General features: G+C 38.5%; 1 protein-coding gene across 1 annotated transcript in view; it reads left to right on the top strand.

Moving 5' to 3' along the window:
* Positions 1 to 22,834, top strand: part of cacna1eb (calcium channel, voltage-dependent, R type, alpha 1E subunit b) — a 96,938-nt gene that overhangs the window by 46,500 nt on the left and 27,604 nt on the right. The window contains exons 16-27 of the mRNA XM_079876058.1: positions 130 to 247; positions 404 to 471; positions 965 to 1,032; positions 5,865 to 6,596; positions 6,878 to 7,152; positions 9,687 to 9,846; positions 9,955 to 10,084; positions 13,119 to 13,178; positions 13,561 to 13,667; positions 16,426 to 16,522; positions 18,570 to 18,730; positions 19,720 to 19,857. Of these exons, the coding sequence (XP_079732184.1) occupies positions 130 to 247; positions 404 to 471; positions 965 to 1,032; positions 5,865 to 6,596; positions 6,878 to 7,152; positions 9,687 to 9,846; positions 9,955 to 10,084; positions 13,119 to 13,178; positions 13,561 to 13,667; positions 16,426 to 16,522; positions 18,570 to 18,730; positions 19,720 to 19,857 (2,114 nt within the window). The remainder of the gene's footprint in view (positions 1 to 129; positions 248 to 403; positions 472 to 964; positions 1,033 to 5,864; positions 6,597 to 6,877; positions 7,153 to 9,686; positions 9,847 to 9,954; positions 10,085 to 13,118; positions 13,179 to 13,560; positions 13,668 to 16,425; positions 16,523 to 18,569; positions 18,731 to 19,719; positions 19,858 to 22,834) is intronic.

Here is a 22,834-nt window from a genome sequence, read left to right as displayed (position 1 = left end):
CAACATGAAAAACTACAAAACATGGCACAAGACAGGAAATAACAAAAGTCCAAGACAGGGAAAAACAAGCTGAGATCGTGGCAACTCCAACATTTAATTGCTCTTTCTGAATTTCTTAATTCAACATAGATTCTTACTGGAGAAGACTGGAATGAGGTGATGTACAATGGGATACGATCCCAAGGAGGAGTGCAGTATGGAATGTGGTCCTCCATCTACTTTATTGTTTTAACCTTGTTTGGGAACTGTATCCTTTTCAGTCATGACTATTTTCTATATGAAAAAAAAATAGACAAAAGATGAAGGAAAACCCTCTAATTTTGTTGTTGCACATGAAAACCGTGTTGCAAGTTTGAAACATCTGTTCAAATAGAACCTAAATTCTTGACGATGCTTTGAACAGACACATTGCTCAATGTATTCTTGGCCATTGCTGTGGATAATCTAGCCAATGCACAGGAACTAACTAAGGTAAGACAATGAAACTTAACACTTTGCATAACAGTTTCCTTTTCTTTTCTTTAAAAAATTACAATAATACAATAGAAGTAAAAAACGTCAAGAAAACAAACAAAGGAGAAAAAAGGGGAAAACATGCATGCATGCCAATTACTCAATGTAATCTACAGTTTACACATTAAAAAAATACAGAAATTAATATCTAAAATATGAAGTCATGCCTTAAATGAATTCTACTATTTAGCAGGTATATCTAATGTATTAATACATAAAAATATATATTTGAAGGAAATGCAATAGCATAACCACTTTCTAATAAACGTAAATAATATGACACTGACTTTGCGCTAGAAAAGTATCCATAAAATAGTAACATATTATGTATGCTTCTCATTAGTTTATCTTTAATTATGTATCGTGTATCATGCATTTAAGTAATACTAATGAAAAGTATAACAATGTTTTTTAATGTTAGTTCATAGTGTATTGTGTTATTTTGTGTTAGGAAGAAGAGGAGGAGGAAGAAGAGTTCTTCAATCAGCGTTATAAAAGCAGAGAATTTGGCCTCTCAGAGTAAGTTTTTTGTCTTCTTTTTTTTCTCTGACATGAGCTATTTTTCAAATTAAGGATGCAGTTTCGTATCATGTATTAAGAAGCTGGTAAGAGAAAGCCGTCAAAGTATCTAGCAAGAATTTGATGTTGACTGATGCAAATCTTATTGTGCTTCAGACATGCTTTTAAACCACTATGACACTATGCTACTATGTAATTTTTCAGACCCATCAAACACATGAACAGAAGTGTCATATATGAATGTACCATTTGTCTGTCATGTTTTTTGATCAGTATTGGTTCTGGTCAAATTTGATAGGGAAGAACACATAAACACTTAAATTGGTCAATTGGAATGACAATCATGTTCTCTTTTGTCTTTAAATCTTGATTGTTGAGGGTGTAAGAATTTAATTGTTTTTTGTTTTTTTTGTTTTTTTTAAATCTTGAGTTGCTAGGAAACTCAAGTGCCTACACCACAGGGGGAGTAGTGTTTATTTTAAAGATACATTTTTTTTTTTTTTTTTTTTTTTTTTTTTAGTGATTAGAAGCTTTAAGTTAGTACAGTAGACAGTGGAGTTTAGATTCAAAAGTACATAACCCAAAATCACAGAAGAGGAGAGGTCAAAACAAGCCCCCAAAAACCCTTTTGATTCTTTGTATGGTTTTGCATCTGACTATGTTCACAATTGCTTTTGGCAAGATAGTTTCATGCTCTGTTCCTTTTTCCTATGATACATCATAACCAAGACTTGGACAGTGTTGAGTATTTTAAATCAGTCCATGGTGATCTTTTTTGTTCTTACGCTTTAATGGCATTGTGATCATAGTTGGCATGTCAATTGCAGCATTCGTTTCTGTCCTCCTACTGGATCCTCTGTGGACTGGCATCATATAAGTAGTCACATTTTAGGACTGCTACCCAAAATTTCTGACTGCCAGAAGTCGGAGGCTGAAATTCATTGCAAGTAATGAGCATGTCATAATCCATGAGAATGGCACACTAGGCAGTCTAAGACTGTTGATTTGCTTATTATAAATATTTATGATTGCCAAAATTTGACATAAATTGTGTATAGTGTACACAAGTTTGAAAAGTAGCAGTGAGGTCAAATCCAGTTTTGATTAAAACAAAGTTCCTAGTGACATACACCTTTTAGCCAGTGTCACCACTCCACTTGAGCAGCCTTCATTTTAGTTTTTTTTCTGTTTGGGGAAAGACTATGAGAAATAAGGGATGGGGTATAACCTGTCAGTATAGCACCAAGTACAATCACAAATATAGCATCAGTTACAATCACAAATAAAGCATCAATTTCAATCACAAATGGGCACAATTGATTTGGCTGCATTGTAACTCTCTGATGACCATGCAGTAAAGATTTGCAGAGGCTAAGAATCCCTGAAGGTCCTTCTCTATTTTAGGCTTTGGCTTTTGCACCTTTGAGGCATCGATTTTTTTTAACCATGATTGTTACCTAGGAAGGTAGGAAGGTTTTTTTTTTTTTCCAAAGGAAATTGTGACGTCATAGGAATGCGTGCTCGTCAGAGGCTATAATTTGATGTCCCACAGGTGCATCGACAGGTCTTTTTGTCTTCAGACCTTACTGTGTGTATGTGTGTGACTAAAGCTAGTGTGTGACTCTCTCTCTGCTAGGAGTAAGTTTCACTACGCTGTGTGCAGAAAATTTTCTCACTCTTTTCAACAAGTGAAAAAGGAAAAGAAAATATGAGCGATGTGTGTTTGGGGGTAGAGTATGCAGCCCTTGTTTTTGAGCATGGTGAGTGCGAGCGCTGTAAAACGTTCACAGTTAAAGTGCTTCGCGTTCGCTTTGCTTATTTCAAAGGGTTAGCACCCACAATGCGATCGTGTGGCTCGCATGTCGATCTGGCTGAGAAGCGAGAGACGGGTCTGTCCCTATTGCTTGCTCTCTCCAGATTGTGATGTCCTTTTGCCTGACTACCAAAGCGTGCCCCGCCGCTTCTTCAGCTCGGGCAGAGGACACTGAAACTCTTGAGTTCGCCACCTCAGAGCATCCCTCCCGTGATAATAAAGCGCAGGGGGAACTACTCGAGGCGGTCACTCGTGCAGTGGCCAGACTACACTGTCCCTAGAAACAAGAGACCCCCAAACGCTTAAGCGAGTTAACTCTTGTAGAAAAAATATACATTGTGTGTATTTGTGGCCTCAACGCCGACCCATTCGACTATTGCGGGTGCGAAGGCATGTGGTTATACGATGCTGCCTCAGATCAGAGAGACACTCGGGGGCATCACATTTCAGCAGCAGGTCAGCACTGCACACTATGGCTGTGTTACAGACATATCAGGCTGATCTTTGAAAGATTTAAGCCCAGCCTTTCATCTAGACCGTGTTTACTTGTCTGGTTGATATTTGGCTGCATTTAATACTAAGGAATACTCATCTAATTTGATAAGTTAGTTGCTTGTATCAATATATTGTCTGGCCGTTCTCTGGCTACATTTAATTCTTCGGAATTAAATAGTGAAATAGCCATCTAAAACGGATTGTGAGAGCGCTGCCTCAGAGCGCTCCTCCTGTTATGTTAAAGCGTGTGAGAAGATACTCAAGGTGTGACTCGTGTAGTGGCCAGATTACAGCTAGACTGCCCCTTCTTGAGGATCTCCCTGGCGTTAACTCGTTCATGGGGAAAACCTTATTCTTTGCGTGTCTTTGTGCCCTCAAAGTCAACTTATTCGACTATCGTGGGTGCAAGGGCATGTGGTTATACGATGATGCCCCAGTCCGAAGAGACACTCGCAGGCTATCTCTTCCCTGGAGCTCATATGTACTTTATTTTCTGAGAGTGTAGCAGTTAGCAGCCTCATAATAGTAGCTGCCCAGGTGGTACAATGCTGGAGTTCCTGAAAGATCGGTTTTCTGCAGGGTTATCTCCCTCCAATTTAAAAATGTATGTGGTGGCCATAGCTGCTTACCACGCACCTTTGGGTGGTCAGTCATTGAGGAGAAACCCGTTGGTGTCTCATTTCCTCCATGGTACCTTGAGGATGAGTCCTGAAACACACACAAGGGTACCGACTTTGTATTTGGCCTTGGTATTAGAAGGTTTTTCTCACTCTGAAGACTGTTTGTTCTGGCTTTAACATCTCTTAAGAGAATTGACGCAGCATCTCGTTCCCTTCTCAGGGAACAACAGTTACAGTCTAGCCTGAGATGTTTTTAAAATTAGATATTAGTTTACAGAAGCTTGGCTACTTTAACCTAGTAGTCAGATGTGTTAAGGACAACTGTGCATCTTTTATCAGTAGAGAAGACATTGATGTTCTGAGATTACAAAGATGTGAAATATTTTGAGCAACAGAGAAACACATCTAGTTGACAAGTAATTATCATTTTCATTTCAAGTGCAGTTAAATTGTTTGACTAGTTTCTCTCTTCTCTAAGATGCCTGCATAATGGCACACTGTCAGAAATATGGGTACAGTAGGAGTCCATTTCTGTCCCCCAAGGTACAATCTACACTAACGTACCCCATAGGGCAGGGATAGGCAACTTTGGTCCTGGAGGGCCACTGTCCTGCAGAGTTTAGCTTCAGCCCTGATAAAAACTCACCTGCCTGTATCTCTCTAGTAATCCTGAAAAATTGATTGCCTTGTTCAGGTGTGTTTAATTAGGGTTGGAGCTAAACTCTGCAGGACAGTGGCCCTCCAGGACCGGAGTTGCCTATCCCTGCCATAGGGCTTATTATTGGACCTCAAGGTACATATATGTACATTTTTGAGGGTCAAAAAGCATTAAAATGTACATATATGTACCGTTTCTTTTAAAGGTTAAGGTACAATATTGTACCCTTGAGGGTACAGCCCCAGTGGCAAGTCATTGTACCCCTAAAGGTACAATTATGTTATTTATTTTCTGAGAGTTAGTTACAGTTAAGCCAGTCCCTGTAGCTGGTTACCTGTCTAGTCTGAAGCTTGTAGGTTATGAGTAGAAATGCTAGTCGTTTTGGCTGAATAGAGTTGCTCAGGGCATAGAGAGAATAGTATGAGAGAAAGGGCACATGAAAATCGACCTACAATTAATCTAGTTATTGCAATATTAAGACATAAAAGTGTACTTCCAAAACCACTGGATAAAACTCATCGAAAACATTGATTACAGTTTGTGCATTTCACACAAATGCGTGATGTGGCATTAATGGTACTGAAGTGCCAAAGAACCCTTTAACGTTTAACTCAACTCTGGCCCTCGAGTTTAGCTCAAACCTTTATCAAACTCACCTGTCTAATACTTTCTAGTAATCCTAAAGACCTTAATTAGCTTGTTCAGTTGAGTTTGATTCAGGTTGGAGTTAAGCTGTAGGACAGGGGACCACGGGGGTCAGAGTTTTTCTTTCCATCTATATGAATTATGAGTTGACTTGTGTGCAGTCTGGCAATATGCAGATTGTCAAATTGTTTGGTTTGTCTTATCTACAAATAGACTAATGGCTTATTTTCAATTAATCATTTATTTGATTTCATGGACAACAAAAGAATACACATAATTGTAAGTACAACTGTCTATGTATCTTTTTATCTGTTGTGTCTGCCATTATCATTGCACTGTCCATCTCATTAACACTCCAAATTACCTGCTGACATGTAGATCCTTGCACTATGTTTCTCTTATTGTTTCTTCTCTATTTATTTAATTTTTATTCAAGAATTTCCCCCTGGTTTTCTCTTGAATTCTGTTTTATTTAGCCTGAATCGAAAGCCATTGTTTTTATTCTAATTTCCAGATTTTTATCACACACCCTTGTGAATTGTAATTGTGCATGCTGCAAATGATATAACTCTTGTGACTGAGATATATCATGTCCACGCAGAAGGAGACGGAGACCGTACTTGTACAGGAAGAGGGCCATCCACCGAGGACGACCATCTCCAGCAGAGGCAGAGGAGGAACCGGCTTGCAAACAAGCGGAAGAGCAGCCTGTGAATGCTTTTGCTGGCCGCCGTGAGAGACGCAAAAAGATCAACATGTCCGTCTGGGAGCAAAGGACAAACCAGCTGCGGAAACGTCGCAAGATGGCCAGTCGTGAGGTACTGTTTGGCAGTCCCACAGAGGATCAGTTGGACACTCCAGTGAGTGATCATCACCAACAGAGCTGCATGTCCCCTGAGACAAGCCCTTTACACTTGCCAGAATCACCAATGTCTGTGGGGATTCCCCTGCCAGAGCCACCCATGTCTATCACTATTCCTCTCCCTGAACCTCCAGAGTCTGAGCCGTTGCCCCTGATGGGATCGGGGCTGGAGGAGAGGCTGAGCGTTAATAACCACCATTCAAATACAGAAAGGAAGCATCGTGTGGCAAGAAAGTTTCGGGCTGCCGCCATTGCAGGGGTAGTGGAGGGTGGGCGACACAAACGGCACAGACATCGAGAGCCCAGAACAGAGAGCCGAAATGCAGAGAATCACCAGCAGTTGGGGTGCAGTGAGAAACAGGCTGAAGAGGGTGAGGGTAAAATGGAGGAAACACAGTCTAAAAACATGATGCACATGCATGAAACTGAAATGTCTGGCAAGCAAATTGAGAACCAGGAGGAATGCACAAGGTAAGAATACCATCACAGCTCATTTTATTTAGCAAGTTACTAAGTTCACATGCTAGTTTACCTTATGTCACTGTTGACATTCTGTTACTGTTGTGCTTTGGTAAAGAACTAATAATGAATGAATTTAGAAATGTTAGTGGTACAATTATACTGTAGTTGAAAGTAACTCCCAGCTTGGTTTTCTATTTGTAGAAGTTGTTCTGCAAGGCACAGAACAGAGCAAAGTTATGTGAAATTATTTTTAAAGATCAAACATTCACACCTGTACATTTGTATTTAAGCGAGTTTGTGGGAGATGTGACAGGACTTTCCCAAGCATCTGGCCTTCAGGAGCTTCAGTCTGTCTGTACTGGAATGGAGGATCAAGCAGAAAGCCAGGAAACTCCATTTCTGAGGCACAAAGAAGACTTTACATCAGAATCTAAATACATCACAGGGGAAGTCTCAGACATTGAGAACAACGGCAGCTATCTTAACCAGGATGCGTGTATGACAGAAACCTGCATTAAAAGAGAGACGTCATCCCAGCCGTTGTTGGAAATGGCACCAATGAGTGGTATTTGAGCTGTCTGTCAATTCTTCCCTCCATCCATCCATTCTGCTTCTGTTTTTTTAATTGCATCTGTACTGTGTAGAGTATGATTCCTCTAGATTGGTCTTCTTGTACAGTTTTTTCTGTTATATCATACCAATTTCTAGAGTTTCAGATGCTTTGGAAATGAAGCACCAAACCAAAATAGTTTGATAGTAAACAAAAATATAATATCTTTAAAATGTTAGTGAAATCAATATAATTTCGATATTATTATATAAAACCCATAATATGTCTAGCTTCTTAAGTGACAGGTATGCAGCAAATACTATGAAGTTTGGTTAGCAGAGTCTTTAATGTTAATGTTTTCCCCTCCCATTTACAAGTTTATCTAAGGACATGTAATGATTTGCCATGACTATTTAAACCCTGTCATGTGGTTACAAATGCATTTTAAAAATTAAAAATTTTCCATAATGTCTCTTAATTAAAGATCATAAAAGCTGGGTGCATAACGATTATAAAAGAAGTATCAGAATGATGTTTGGAGTACAGCATGTCAAGCAATCTCCAAAAAGAATTTGATCTGAACTATCTATTTGCATTTAGCAATGTTTTTTTCTCTGTAACTTTATCAGAACATACGTGTGAGAACCATTACTATAATACAATGTGCATTATATACAGTGCATTGAATGAAGTATGAGTTTGAAATAAGCAGTTTTCAGAATGACGTGGCCATTGTGTTTGGTGTTTTTTCAGTAGGAAATTCTTAATGATCCAAGTGCAACAGTGAAGTAGTTCAGTGGCTGATGGTGGCTGAGTCCTGAAGGAGGGGTGGACTGCAGCCATTGATTCTGTTTGAAAAAGCGGATAATTTGCTAAAGTGAGGACAGATTCATTTATAGAGACACAGAAGTGGGTCATCAATGCCTGTGGCAGTCTCAGAAAATAAAGAGCAGTTTGTCTTTAGAGTATTCTGTTCCATTGCTGTAGTAGTCTTGGTGCTGGGTGTTGTGTGAAATCTAGGTTAGTGTTCACTGTAAATCCCATTTCGGATTATTTACGCCTAATATATTTGTGCTTAAACATCACTTAAAACAGATATTAAACATGTTACACAATGGGCTCATGTATATTTCAGCATGTGCATGCCATAAGTGGAATGATGCATCTCAGATAATCAAAATCACAAGAAATCGTGGTCAAGATCAAAACCTGAGAGATACAGAGCCTAGCAACAGAGAGTCTATAATGAGTTGTACCAAGAAAATTATAGGCACAGCAGTTCAGAAATAACGTTTTATACAGTTCAATGCATGTTTAATGAAAGCCCAAACATATGTACTTTGAGGCCGGCAACAAAGCTTGCCAGCTATCTGCAGTTATAGATTTGCCCTGATATAATTACCCTGGCAATTACACTCCATTCACAGACTCAGAGCCAAAGCCACTCAGAAATCTTATTGCAGCAAATGAAATCGCTACATTTGATGAAGAACATTTGCGAGCATTAACAAAGTATGTTCTATAAAGTATGCACGTATGTAGTATGAATACAATCCAGACACGCTACATCTGCCATGCAGGCGCTGTCATGTGTCACACACATTAGTGGTGTTGCTTCCCCGCCATTCACGACTCTTCTCCTGTGGCCCCATGGGATAGTAAAGTGTCCATCGGATGCACGCTTCAGAATCTCACAGAAAGTATTAGGTCATCCTGGTATTTCTTGTGTCTTGTTTTTTTTGTTTATTTTTTTAAATACTGCAAATTCGGACTTACTGTGTACTGCATTTCACATCCCTATATGTAATAGGGAAGTAAACACATTTGGACGTACTGTAGGGGTGATAGGGGTTAAATCCTCAACTGTCTGGTGATTAGAAGTTTGCACAGGCTTTAAGTTGACGCCCAAACTTGCCCTCTATCTGAGATGATTTGTCCTGATCTGACCTGGCGACCGGTACTGTCAAATTTTAAGATGGAAACCAACCTGAACCCTGAAATTGCACACTCAAATAACCTGTAACCATTTAACCCTGTCAAAACTACAAAAACATTTTTGACAGAAAAAATAGAAAAATAAATACTTCCCAAATAAACATTGTGAATACACTCTTTCCACAACAACACACTAAATTGTGTCTAAAACGAAGAGAGTTAATAACTAAATCATAAAGAATACACAGCAATACATTACATAAGTGTATTTATTGTAATATTATTTAAGGAACTTTTCACAAGGACATTTTTCACATGTTGTTTTTGTAAAATGTTCATGCATTTTTAAATTTGATTTCTTTGTCAAGTGAAATATCATTTTTGAAATATCATATATATATATATATATATATATATATATATATATATATATATATATATATATATATATATAAGATATTTCAAAAATGATATTTCATATGATATATATATACATTATTATTTTTTTTTTTTATGTTATTTGGAAACAAGCTCTGTTTATATTTATGATTTAAACCGGTTGTGAATAAAGTCCTGAAATATTTGTTTTGTTCTCTTGATTTAACCCATCACAGTCAGTTTCAAGGATGTGGAAGCCAGTCACTCAGATAAAGCTGACGATGATGATGACGATGATGATGATGATAATGATGATGATGAGAATGGAGGTGAACAGTCAACTGTCCCTAAACCTGACATACCAGACAGCATGTTCATTTTCAAAAGCACAAATCCGTAAGTGTTTACACAATCTCACACCTTTAGTTGTTTGTACAATATACCATGCATGACAAAACGGGACAAATCTAACATCTAAAATCATTTTTCTTTCTGTAACTAAAGCATAAGACGGATCTGCCACTATGTGGTGACCCTGCGGTACTTTGAGATGACCATTCTCCTGGTGATTGTGGCCAGTAGTATTGCACTAGCTGCTGAGGACCCTGTGTGCGCCAGTTCAGAGAGGAATAAAGTAAACTATTGTATTTCTACATGCTGAATTCTTAAGGACTCGTATAATGATTAATGTAGTGACTGAGTATTTTGACTTTAGAGTGCCCCTATTATGCTATTTTAAATGTTCCTAATTTTGTTTTGGAGTCTCTTACAATAGGCTTACATGCATCCAAGGTGAAATATATATATATATATAAATACCTTTTTCATAATATACATTGTACCTCACCTAATTTCTCAAAGAGTCTGATTCAGATTCAGTCTTTCTAAAACCCTCCTTTCTGTGAGCCTACTCTGCTCAGATTGGTCAGATGGCCCAGTCTGTTGTGATTGCTCTACTCTGCTCTGATTGGTCGGATGGCCCAGTCTGTTGTGATTGGTCTACTCTGCTCTGATTGGTCGGATGGCCCAGTCTGTTGTGATTGGTCTACTCTGCTCTGATTGGTCAGATGGCCCAGTCTGCTGTGATTGGTCTACTCTGCTTTGATTGGTCAGATGGCCCATTCTGTTGTGATTGGTCTAGTCTGCTCTGATTGGTCAGATGTCCAGTCTGTTGTGATTGGTCTACTCTGCTTTGATTGGTCAGATGTCCAGTCTGTTGTGATTGGTCTACTCTGCTCTGATTGGTCAGATGTCCAGTCTGTTGTGATTGATCTACTCTGCTTTGATTGGTCAGATGGCCCATTCTGTTGTGTTTGGTCTACTCTGCTCAGATTGGTCAGATGGCCCAGTCTGTTGTGATTGGTCTACTCTGCTCTGATTGGTCAGATGGCCCAGTCTGCTGTGATTGGTCTACTCTGCTTTGATTGGTCAGATGGCCCATTCTGTTGTGATTGGTCTACTCTGCTCTGATTGGTCAGATGTCCAGTCTGTTGTGATTGGTCTACTCTGCTCTGATTGGTCAGATGGCCCAGTCGGTTGTGAATGGTCTACTCTGCTCTGATTGGTCAGATGTCCAGTCTGTTGTGATTGGTCTACTCTGCTCTGATTGGTCAAATGTCCAGTCTGTTGTGATTGGTCTACTCTGCTTTGATTGGTCAGATGGGCCGTTATGTTGTGATTGGTCTACTCTGCTCTGATTGGTCAGATGTCCAGTCTGTTGTAATTGGTCTACTCTGCTCTGATTGGTCAGATGGCCCAGTCTGTTGTGATTGGTCTACTCTGCTCTGATTGGTCAGATGGCCCAGTCTGCTGTGATTGGTCTACTCTGCTCTGATTGGTCAGATTTCCAGTCTGTTATGATTGGTCAACTCTGCTCTGATTGGTCAGATGGCCCAGTCTGTTGTGATTGGTCTACTCTGCTCTGATTGGTCAGATGTCCAGTCTGTTGTGATTGGTCTACTCTGCTCTGATTGGTCAGATGGCCCAGTCTGTTGTGATTGGTCTACTCTGCTCTGATTGGTCAGATGGCCCAGTCTGCTGTGATTGGTCTACTCTGCTCTGATTGGTCAGATTTCCAGTCTGCTGTGATTGGTCTACTCTGCTCTGATTGGTCAGATTTCCAGTCTGTTGTGATTGGTCTACTCTGATCTGATTGGTCAGATGCCCAGTCTGTTATGATTGGTCTGCTCTGATTTGATTGGTCAGATGTCCAGTCTGTTGTGATTGGTCAACTCTGCTCTGATTGGTCAGATGGTCCAGTCTGTTGTGATTGGTCTACTCTGCTCTGATTGGTCAGATGTCCAGTCTGCATTCAGCCCAGACAAAAAGTTGCAAAACGTTTTTTAACAGAAACAGTGATGCGTTTAGCACCCTGTTCTGATGACGCAAGAGTTGCAACTATGGCAGCTGAGAAGGCCATTCTTTGTGTTCTTTTTGAAGAATTTTCGGAGCCTGGTGAACTCAGTACAAATACGTGTTTAATACTGCAAAATACGCTTGATGTAAAGGCCTATTTATACTTCTGCGTCGAACTGCCGCCGTAGCTACGTCGTAGGCTGTGTGTAGCGCGCGTACCCTACGGCGTACCCTGACGTGCACCTCTCCAAAAATGTAACAACGCGTCAATTCTACGCGGACACAAGCGCTGTGATTGGTCTGCCAGAACCTCTCCCTCGGGGTTTCACATGCTCCCTAGGTGCGCGTCAACGCGGACAACGACACAGAAGTATAAATTAAAACCAACACGTTGCCTACGGCGTATAGGCTCCGGCGTAGGTCCGACGCAGAAGTATAATGAGGCCTTTACAGTCACTGCCCTTGCCGTCCAGAATAAAAGAGAACATCCCAATCGAGTGAAGCGATTTGTGGAAACTGTGGTTCCTAATTATTGTGATCCAACATTTGCCTCGTATTTCAGGATGAAAATACATGTTGCTGCTGATTGGACTGACATTTTTGACACACCCACCAAACAAGAGAAAATTTATCTCAAACCCCGTTGCACACCGTTTCCAGGAAACATGTTGTTCAACCCGGAAACCGTAGCAAAACGTTGCGCACCGGTTTGAGCTTGAACGTGCCCAGATGTCCAGTCTATTGTGATTGGTCTACTCTGTTCTGATTGGTCGGATGGCCCAGTCTGTTGTGATTGGTCTACTCTGCTCTGATTGGTCAGATGGCCCAGTCTGTTGTAATTGGTCTACTCTGCTCTGATTGGTCAGATGACCCAGTCTGTTGTGATTGGTCTACTCTGCTCTGATTGGTCAGATGACCCAGTCTGTTGTGATTGGTCTACTCTGCTCTGATTGGTCGTAAACGAAATGTCTATTACCATATCTGAATTTCATCTCTGGAGGCTTCCTCGGTGCTTGATACACAATGATACGAACAGTAACGATGGAAGTGATACTGAAATTGCTGACGACTCGTTTCGGCAGTTCGAATGCGATTCTTTCTTTTAGGAGACAACAACTTTATTTGTCATACACCTTAATCTTTAAAACTTTTTCAAACCTCTACATTCACAAACAGTTATATTACGCACTGCATGGAAGGTAATTTTCGAAAAAGCATAAAAGGGGCACATTAAATCAGCATGGCGATTCTTGTCCTGTCTTTTGACACAAAAATGGAAATAAAAGTTACAGGGTTGTTTACTGTGTTTGCAGGTTCTCCGTTACTTTGATTATGTTTTCACTGGCGTTTTCACATTTGAGATGATTATAAAGGTATCTGCTTTCTTACTTCAATCATGATTTAAATAACTGTTATATTAAAGGTGGTGTAAGGAATTTTGATAACTTCATGACATGCCCTCTTCCAAAACCCAGCCCTGCAAAGACATTTCACCTAACCCGATTTCAGTAAACTGAAACTCCAAATGATTGACAGGCAGTTAGCCTTTATGATTAACTAAAAAGGTGCGGGCTTCTCCCCTAATACTTTTTCAAGTCTAGGGACAACACAGAGACAAATGTGATATGTAATTTCAATTATATATTTTTTGTATATATAGATATATAGGTAAACATAAACATATAGAATTTTACTTATACCGAAAATTATATACTCTATATCCTCTATAATATTGTAATATGCCATTTTCTACAGATGATTGACCAGGGCCTCATTCTTCATGATGGATCATATTTCCGGGACTTGTGGAACATTCTAGACTTTATTGTGGTGGTTGGAGCTCTAATTGCCTTTGCATTGACGTAAGTATTCAAGTGATATCCATCTTCCTTGTGTGACAAGTTGTTTGCATAAAGTCAGATTTCTGATGATAATATTAACCTGTAATCATTTTGCTTTAGAGACATTTGGGGCTGCACGATACAGCAAATTATCACAAATGTACATATTGTGATATGCATATCGCAACGGCTTGCGATAACTGCATGATTTTAATACTTAATGATTTTAAAGTTTTAGGTTGACGCAGATAGCATAGAGTAGACTGGACACATGACTGTTACATTAGTGTGAAATGCTTAATGTTGTTAAATGCTATAAGTGAAGTATTCACGCACACAGAAAGCCGCCTCTCGGACAGCGAGTAATCCCTAATTCAGTTCTCTTCCACAGATTATATGGCCAAATACACACAAGTTGTTAATTAATAACAGAACTGTATTCTTAAGTTTTACCGATATAGGCAAGTAGGTGAACTTCTATAATTGGATATTAATTGTGAGTGAATGTGGTTGATTAGTCGTTTTATTTTCAGGTCTCAGTGGATAATTCTGCAAATATTCTGCCCAGATTAGGCCACTCTAGTCATTAATGACCATCAGCATCAAAGTCTTTATTTTTACTGGAACCCATCCATTCTTACAGTGCAGTCACATTAGCAAAAGGTTCATATTCTACAGTTAATAGTGTAGCGATGTATTAAAATAAACAGCTTTATGTTGGTCTACTACATGACCAGTGAATCCACTGCAAAATATTTCGCCCTCACCTGAAATTCCCATTTGCGTGGATTCTGAAATTACTGAATTTACATTCTGAAAACACATTTAGGCTCCTGTTGACAACAGTACTAGACCGAGAATATGAAGTAAAGACTGGCCTGTGGGTGTATGTGTTATTTGATAGATTGGGAAGGTTGGAGTCCAGAGGACCACACTTACTAACTTTTGTAGTTTATGCAGGCTAAACAGGTATAGTCATCATTTAATACCAAATGTTCTATGCCAATTGTAGGGTATAGTATGTAAAAAAAGAGTACAGTGTATGTATGATAAGCCAAACAATCTCTTCATTCTTTTTGTGTGCAACTTCATCAGTGGACCTCGGACAGTAGAAGAAGCTGGTGGCAACTGCACTAGTGGAGGTGGTGTGTTAAGAGATTTGGCTATATGAGATATCAACATCCAAATGCAGTCTAAACATTTCATATGCTTTCTTAATAGCAGGCCAAATCCTGTTCTATTTTTAAAGCATCTTGCGGGCTGATTCAGAGAAGGCTATGGGCCCGTGGGCTGTACTTTGGATACCCTTCATTTAAGTTATATAAGTCCACAGTGGTTGGTTACTGCTCTTGTATGCTTGATGTTTGCTAATATATTCTATAATGGTACACATACAAATTTCACACATATATAGTTACTTTCTGATTTATGATAGCCATTTTGAAGAATATATGTGAAATATGATCTCAAATATATATTATCTTCAGTTGAATGGTGGTGTCCTAATTTAATGAGTCTAAATGGGAAACAATTTAGAGAAGTCCTAAATTCATGCTGTCCACATCAGAGATAATTTATTATGAGATATCTTATTAATATGATCTGAAAACTGCCAAGCATTAGACATATGTAAAAAAATAAGATAATAAGATTTCTCACAATTTATAAAAAATGTTAAGGGTAATTTTACCTTAAAAAAAAAGAGAAAAAAAAAAAGCATATTTGTTTGTGTTGTTATTTAAGGAAATATTTCTGTAAAATGATATTCCAGACTTCATAAATATGCTCTGGTTGAGCTCAGGCACTTCAGCTTGATTATTTAATGGCTTTACACACACTTGAGATATTCATGTGTTCTTTCTCTTTTAATGCTTCTCTGTTATTGTTTTGGATTGTGTCTCTGTGGCTGCCAGGAATTTAATGGGGTAACAGCAAATGCTTCTCATTTGTCTCATTGTCTGTCCATTTAAATATACATTCGGATGCCACCGATCATTTATTTGTGTGGGTGTTTGTTTGTGTGTTAATATAGTGATGTCTGATCCATGTTTGCAAGTACTAATGAAAAAAATGTCATTCATTCTCTCAGTATATCAGCCATACATAGATATTCTTAGGTTATGCATTATGTATTACGGCTGTCGATTTAACTTGTTAATTTAGTGTGATTCATTATTTAAAAACAACGTATGCAATTAATCATGACCTCTTGCCCATTAGTAAATTTCATAATAAGAAATGTTCCTCCTTCATGTTTTTGAAAGAATTAGTCATTTTTCAAACACTGATTTTAAAATGGCACCATCTTATCAGTGTACTTAGCTTTTTGTCTGATATGTTGACGATATGTCAGTCGGCTTATACTGACTCCTAGCGGCATGGATGCAGAATAATGCAAATCTTTCAGTTACCAATTCAACTTTCAGTATCCAATTCACAGCAAACAAAGATTACTTTTTATGAGTAAAAGCATCCATTAACATAGGGTTAGCAAGATATAGTGAGTAGTATTCAGCTGGTCATGTGATCTCAACATGTTGACGTTACTGATATGAATTTTCATAATTTTTTAATACATTTTTTAAAAGAGCTGTTACTTATATAAAAGTTTTATTTTTGATTTGGGGATTAATATATGTGATTAATTGCAATACATTGTATATAAATGTTTTATTTATTGACAGCCGTAATACTTGTTGTGTGGGCATTTTTTCTTTCTTTTTAAAAATGTTTTAAATAATAAATATTCAAATAGTTTAATATGTTTTGTTAATCACAGAAACAACAAAGGCAGAGACATAAAGACCATTAAGTCCTTGAGGGTTCTCAGAGTTCTCCGCCCTCTCAAGACCATCAAAAGACTTCCAAAGCTTAAGGTATCTGCTCTTTCACATTTTAGATATGTTTAGCATGCTTTCTATCCCTCTCCATCCCGACTTTTTTCAGTTTGCCTACCACACTGAAATATCTGTAGGACTGGTGTTTTTTTCAGATGGGGTGGGAACTCCAAAGGGTTCAGGTTAAGTCCCTCTTTTGGAGTTCCTGTCCCCCTAGATGTCCAAGCTGCAGATATATCTAGTTCAGTCATGAAACTCTAGATGGCACAGACTGATAGGTCCTTTACATGCATTATGCGAGCGATCACATCATAATCGCATGGCACAAGCTGATTGGCCTCTGCTGATCCTGCAGCCAATGAGATTTCTTGCTCAATATTTAAATAGTCTGGTCCATTGTTTGCTGTAGGCTAGTCCTGCTGTGGGCTATCAGAGTCCCTCCACCTCCCCCAGCTCCACCTGCCTGGATTTAAGCATGTCTATTTATGCAGCAGGATATCTTACATGCTCACAGCAGCATGTCTGTGTATCTAATGGCAGGAGCAATAATCAAGATCAGCAGAGTAGCAGATCTACTCATGATTTAAATTACAATCAGTACATGTACTGTACCACCTTGATCTATAATTATCTATAATAAAAAATGCTATGCTGTAGTTATTTATTTTAAGTCTGTTTATTCTGGGGCAATTAATTTTGCTGGGGCAATAAACTAATGTTTAGTATATAGTCTATATGTGTTATGTATTTCAAACACTTATACTGTCACGATGTGGGTTTTGTGTCCTGTCAGGTTCTATGGTTCCCTGTCTTGTCTATTAGTTATCCCAGGTGTTTCTGATTTACCACGCCCCCTTGTTATCTTGTCTAGCTCGTTTGTCCCTGATTATTTAAACCCTGTGTTTCAGCCTTGTCTTTGTAAGTTCTTGTATGTCTTACAGTTCGCTGTAGCACGTTAACGTTGGTTGTTCCTGTTCTTGTATCCTGTTCCCGAGTCCCGAGTCCCGTATCCAGTCTAATTTGTATAGTTTGAGGTCTGTTAAATAAAGCGTGTGCTGCATTTGGATCCTGCCTCATCTCTGCCTCAACCGCACAGCGTTACATATACACTCTAGTCAAGAAATATTCCAAGAATATTCCTTTGAAACAGTCTCACAAAAACACATTTAATTAATTAATTCATTAGGACGCTCTGCTGTCCAAATATGAGTAATCCCTCTGTGAATAATTAAAAGTAGACTAAATATAACATGCAGCACTTGACATTTTTCATTTTAAATCAATATGCAGTAATATGCAGAGCCAGAATTATCAGAATTATCATCAGACCATTTAACTAAACCATAATTGAATTAGTTATGGGAGATCTTTGGGGATAGGGATGACAGAGACATATGAAGTTACTGGTCATGTGCACTTAATTCCCAATCTTATTTCATGAGAAAAAGTATAACTATTTTAAGCAGTGACATTCGTCTGTGGATGTAATTTTTTTTAGAAATAATGTAAGGTCCACCCTTAAACCAGTGGTGTGCAGTGGTGATTTGAAATGAGGTGTAACGTTACAAAATGGTGTAACATTGTCACTAATCTATCTTCAGGAGTCTTTATATCTGATGAACATTGATACAACACTAGATCACTAGCTCAGACAGACATTTTCCCCATATCTGATGCAAATCTCATTAACCACATGAAATCCGAATAATAATTAAAAAAAAGGTATTGTCTGAAAAAAAGTATTACTTGCAAATAAAAGTGCAGGCAATGCTGTAATGAGGCAATGAGGCAATTCATCATGATACACGTTATACCAATTGAATAACTCCACATAAATTCAAAGGCTTTAGGCTTTAGGTAGACATTTGTAAAAAAAAAAAAAAAAAAAAAACAAGAAAAAGAAAAGAAATTGTGGTGTTGATTGTTTAGTTATACTGTATGCAACTCATCATTTGTTATACCGTACATGGCAAAAAGTGGCATATTAAAATTCGCCTCATTTTGTATTCCTGTTTGAAGACCTGTTGAGGAAGGGATATGTAATATGATAATTATTTCTTCTGTTTGAATGTTTTGTGTCATGCAGGCTGTGTTCGATTGTGTGGTCACATCCCTGAAGAACGTCCTCAACATTCTCATCGTGTACAAGCTCTTCATGTTCATCTTTGCTGTCATTGCAGTGCAGCTCTTTAAGGGAAAGTTCTTTTACTGTACTGACGGCTCAATGGGCACCCAGAAAGAATGCCAGTAAGTGCAGACATATGCCATATATTTTAAGAGAGAGGGTGGACAATGTTCACAACAAGGTAATTTATGACTGTTTAAGTGCAAGATATCCTTACTAACATTGTAGGTAGACTGTAGAAAAACTAAATAAAAAAAATAATTAATCTTGGCTTACTGTGAGAACTATTTACCAACGATTTACCTTCTATTCCCTAAATAGCTGTATGAGTGTGGGATTCAAATTATACAACACTTACACTTAATTTGGAGATGAGGCTAATATACAGTTATCGAAATTCAACCCCCATTCAGGTTTATTGGCAAAATTTACAGACTTTCAGCTGTTAATTAACAAATCAAACAAAAGTAATTGAAATAGCTCAACAATTGCTCAACTAAAATGCTACTTTTAATGACTTCTACAGTCTCAAAATTATTCAACCCCTTTATGGCAAGCATCTTTAGTACTTAATAGTAGTACTACGTAGTACGCATTAGTGGATCTGTTAAAAGTCAATGGTCTCAGGGGAGGCAAGAGAGACGCGCCGTCCTGCTGCAACTTCACCTGCTGGTGACAGTGTTCCTTTAGAAAAACAAGTGATTTATACCCTTTTTAATGTCACATTTTGTAATATTTACGTTTTATTTTTGAAAATATGGATAATTTTCTCATCCAATTTTTTTGAGGAGGCATTGCCCCTATATATATATATATATTACCATTAATGTAGTTTTAAAACCATTTCCAAACCAATAATTTGCGAACCTAGAAGACATTTTTGCATCTTGAATTTTTTTGCAGAGTAATAGTTTAAATAAATAGTCTCTCTGGATTGGGAAGTTTTTATTTACAATATTTCTAAATCAAAAGTAAATCAAACTATTGTATTTCAAAAGTACAGAAAATACAGGCAAATTCTGGTAAAGCTGTGCAATGGTCAGTAACTTTTCAGTTACATTTTCTTGGTTTGCTTGTTTGCCCCTGTTTTTAATTGTTTTGTGTTGTGTAGGGGCTACTACATTGACTATGCGAGGGACAGGAAGGAGGTGAAGAAGAGGGAGTGGAGGAGACACGAGTTCCACTATGATAATGTCCTCTGGGCTCTTCTTACACTCTTCACTGTGTCCACGGGAGAGGGCTGGCCTCAGTAAGTCCATTTATTCATACATCGCACAGGACTTTGTATATTGTTGATTGTTTTTGTTTTACATCAAATCTTCACCCTCTGCATCATTTAATTATAATTTAAAATCAGTAGCTCTGTTTGCCTTGCTATTAGGCTGAAACTGCTTGATGGTTTCGAGACTCTCCATAAGCATGTTCATATATCAGGTCACACTCAGTGGCTTGGAGAAGTAGGGCTGTATGAATCTCTGGATGTTTCTTACTGTACCTTACGGAGCATCAAGACTGAGCATTTGGCAACATGTGATGCATTTTTGGTCAGCTCCCAAGATTGTTCTGCACATGGAGGAGATCTGAGAAGGATGGGGACTTTTCTGGAAGGAAGAGTCCTGTCAGTGCTGGGCTATTTTGATGACTTCTCGAGTACTAGTAACACATCTGCCAAGGAAATTTGTGTCAGTGTAGATCTAGCTCTCTATGTTTTGGTGTCAGACAGGTTGCCCTGAAAATGATCTGTTATGGTAGAGCTGGAGAATGGGGATGTACATATGAATATAGGTGAATAGGTATGAGATTTGCATGAGATGCAAGATACGTTTTTTGTTTTTAAAAGTTGTTTAGTTCTATAGTTATATACACATATAGACAATGCCTTTCTTTATGCATGACTGCCTGCTTAGAGACATGATGGTGAACGAAATTACCATATTCTAATTACTGAAACAGTTCAAATTCATTTGAAATAAATGAATATGTTAACAAGGTTTTACTGCTCATTAAACTATCTAAAATCAGAGGACTGAAAGCCATAACAACGAAGCACTGGGCTTTGATTCCGTTGGGCTCAATTTGCCAGAGAACCTTGTGTGTGAGAGCAAATCGAATCCAAAAATGCCAGAAACGTCAGCAAATGTCAAACATGAAAGAGCTGGGCTTCTCTTCAAACATAATAGCTGTCACATTGTGAAAGCTTTGGCAGTGTTGAATGAACAAAATCCCTTAACAGTTACCAGAACTTGTCCAGACATTTTCTGAAATCTTGATAAGTAAATGTGCTGTGCAAAAGTCTTAGGTGCTTCATTAAAACATTTATTTTAAGATAATTATTTATGTTTTTTCTTTAGTGTCGCTATTAGGAAATATCAGTTGTAGATTTCCAAACATTGCAATTGCAAATATTATAAGCAAAATATTTGTATGAACAAAAGTAGTCATACAACAGATGGTATGGCCCACATGGAGATATGATCTCATCATCATCAAACCAGTCCAGGGTTACATGAAGAGAATCCAAGAAGAACTGTGGCAACTTCTCCAAGATGCTTGAAAATAACCTACTTGCAAACTACAACCTGATCTCACAGGAAAGCATAACTGTTATGAGGTCGTGATTTTGCACGAATTCGAATGAATGTGAATCGTACAGAAATGCATGATTATCAGAAAATAGTAAGCATGAAGGTCCACCCCTAACCCCACCTTCAAACCTACCATCACTGGGACGCAAGCAGATCATACAAAAACATATGGATGAGATTGTTAGAAATTATCCACCAAATCGTCAAAACATAAAATGGTTATGAATTGCCATGAGATTGTGTTGGCAAACTACTTTAAATGGAAGCAATCTCGAGGGGAACGAAGTCACCCAAGCATCTGATCGACTCAAAGCACAGTTTGCTTCTATTATGTAATTTTTTAAGATTTTGGATGTGAGTATAGAGAACTGTAGTTGTAGCAAAGGCAAGCAAGATCCTGGGCCCTATTTTAACGATCTGAAACGCAAGTATCAAGCGCGAAACGCAAGTAACTTTTGTGGGCGGGTCTTGGGCGCTGTTGCTATTATACCGGCGGGATAAATGACTCTTGCGCCCGACGCAAATCTAAAAGGGGTTGGTCTGAAGTAGCTTCATTATTCATAGGTGTGGTTTGGGCGTAACGTGAAATAAACCAATCAGAGCGACATCTCACATTCCCTTTAAGAGCAGGCGCGCTTGTTCCATGGCGGATTGCTATTATAACGGCGGATTTGCCAGGCACACACCAGGAGCAGTTCACAGCCGAGGAGACCGACGTTCTCGTCAGGGCCGTAAAACACAGAGAAGTGACATTGGGGATGGAGAAACACACCTAAATTAGCTTTGGTTAAACAGGCGTATAAAAATGTGGGTAAATATGTAAGCTAGATTTATTTATGGCTATTTTTTCACATCTTCATGGACACAACAATGATTTCCCTATTAAAGTGTGTATTTTTCCTTGTAATAATGTATGGTTTTCTAAAAATGAAAACTGCTGCTTCTGTGTAGATGAGAGAATCAAAGTGTATGCGTGTTGTGCACACGCTACATTGATTATGGCCAAGCATGCGCCCTTAAAATAGCATATGAATAACATGCGCAACGGGCCACTGACTTTAGACTAGGTTTTTCCTGGTCAGTGGCGGAATTGTTTTCTAAACCTGCAAAATAGCACCAGGGAACGTTTGCGCCGAAACACGCCTCCTCTTTGCACTGAACCGCCCCGGGAGTGCAAGTTCATTCCCTAGTTTACCGACGTGCGTCTGTGGAGGGAAAAGTCCGCTGTGCGCGGGTGCAAAATAGGAATGATACATGCGTCAGTGTACAAAGTCAATTGCGCTGGGTGCAAGATAGGGCCCCCTATCTTTATTTTTTAAGATTGATCTGTTCTTTAAATGGCTTAATTCCATCATTTGATTTATGAAGTAGATTCAGAGAGCTCAGAAACATTGGCCTCCGAAAGAAACATTTCTTGAAGGTCGTGCAGTTATGAGAGCCGTGATGCTGCTAATGGTCCAATAATAAACTGTGTGTGGAGTCTGGATAAATGCTCGCATATCTCCTAAAACCTTTGCAAGTTCTGCAAGTCCCTTCTTTGAGTGGATTTCATAACATATCTTATTTTAATACAACGATTTTCTCCAATTATGGTAATTATTGACGTGCAAATTGGTCCCTGTGATAAGCCAGCCAAATTAT

Source organism: Squalius cephalus, assembly GCF_949319135.1.
Source record: "Squalius cephalus genome assembly, chromosome: 7".
Taxonomy (NCBI): domain Eukaryota; kingdom Metazoa; phylum Chordata; class Actinopteri; order Cypriniformes; family Leuciscidae; genus Squalius; species Squalius cephalus.
The sequence above is the reverse complement of the archived record's forward strand: the minus strand, read 5'-3'. Positions and strand labels throughout refer to the sequence as shown.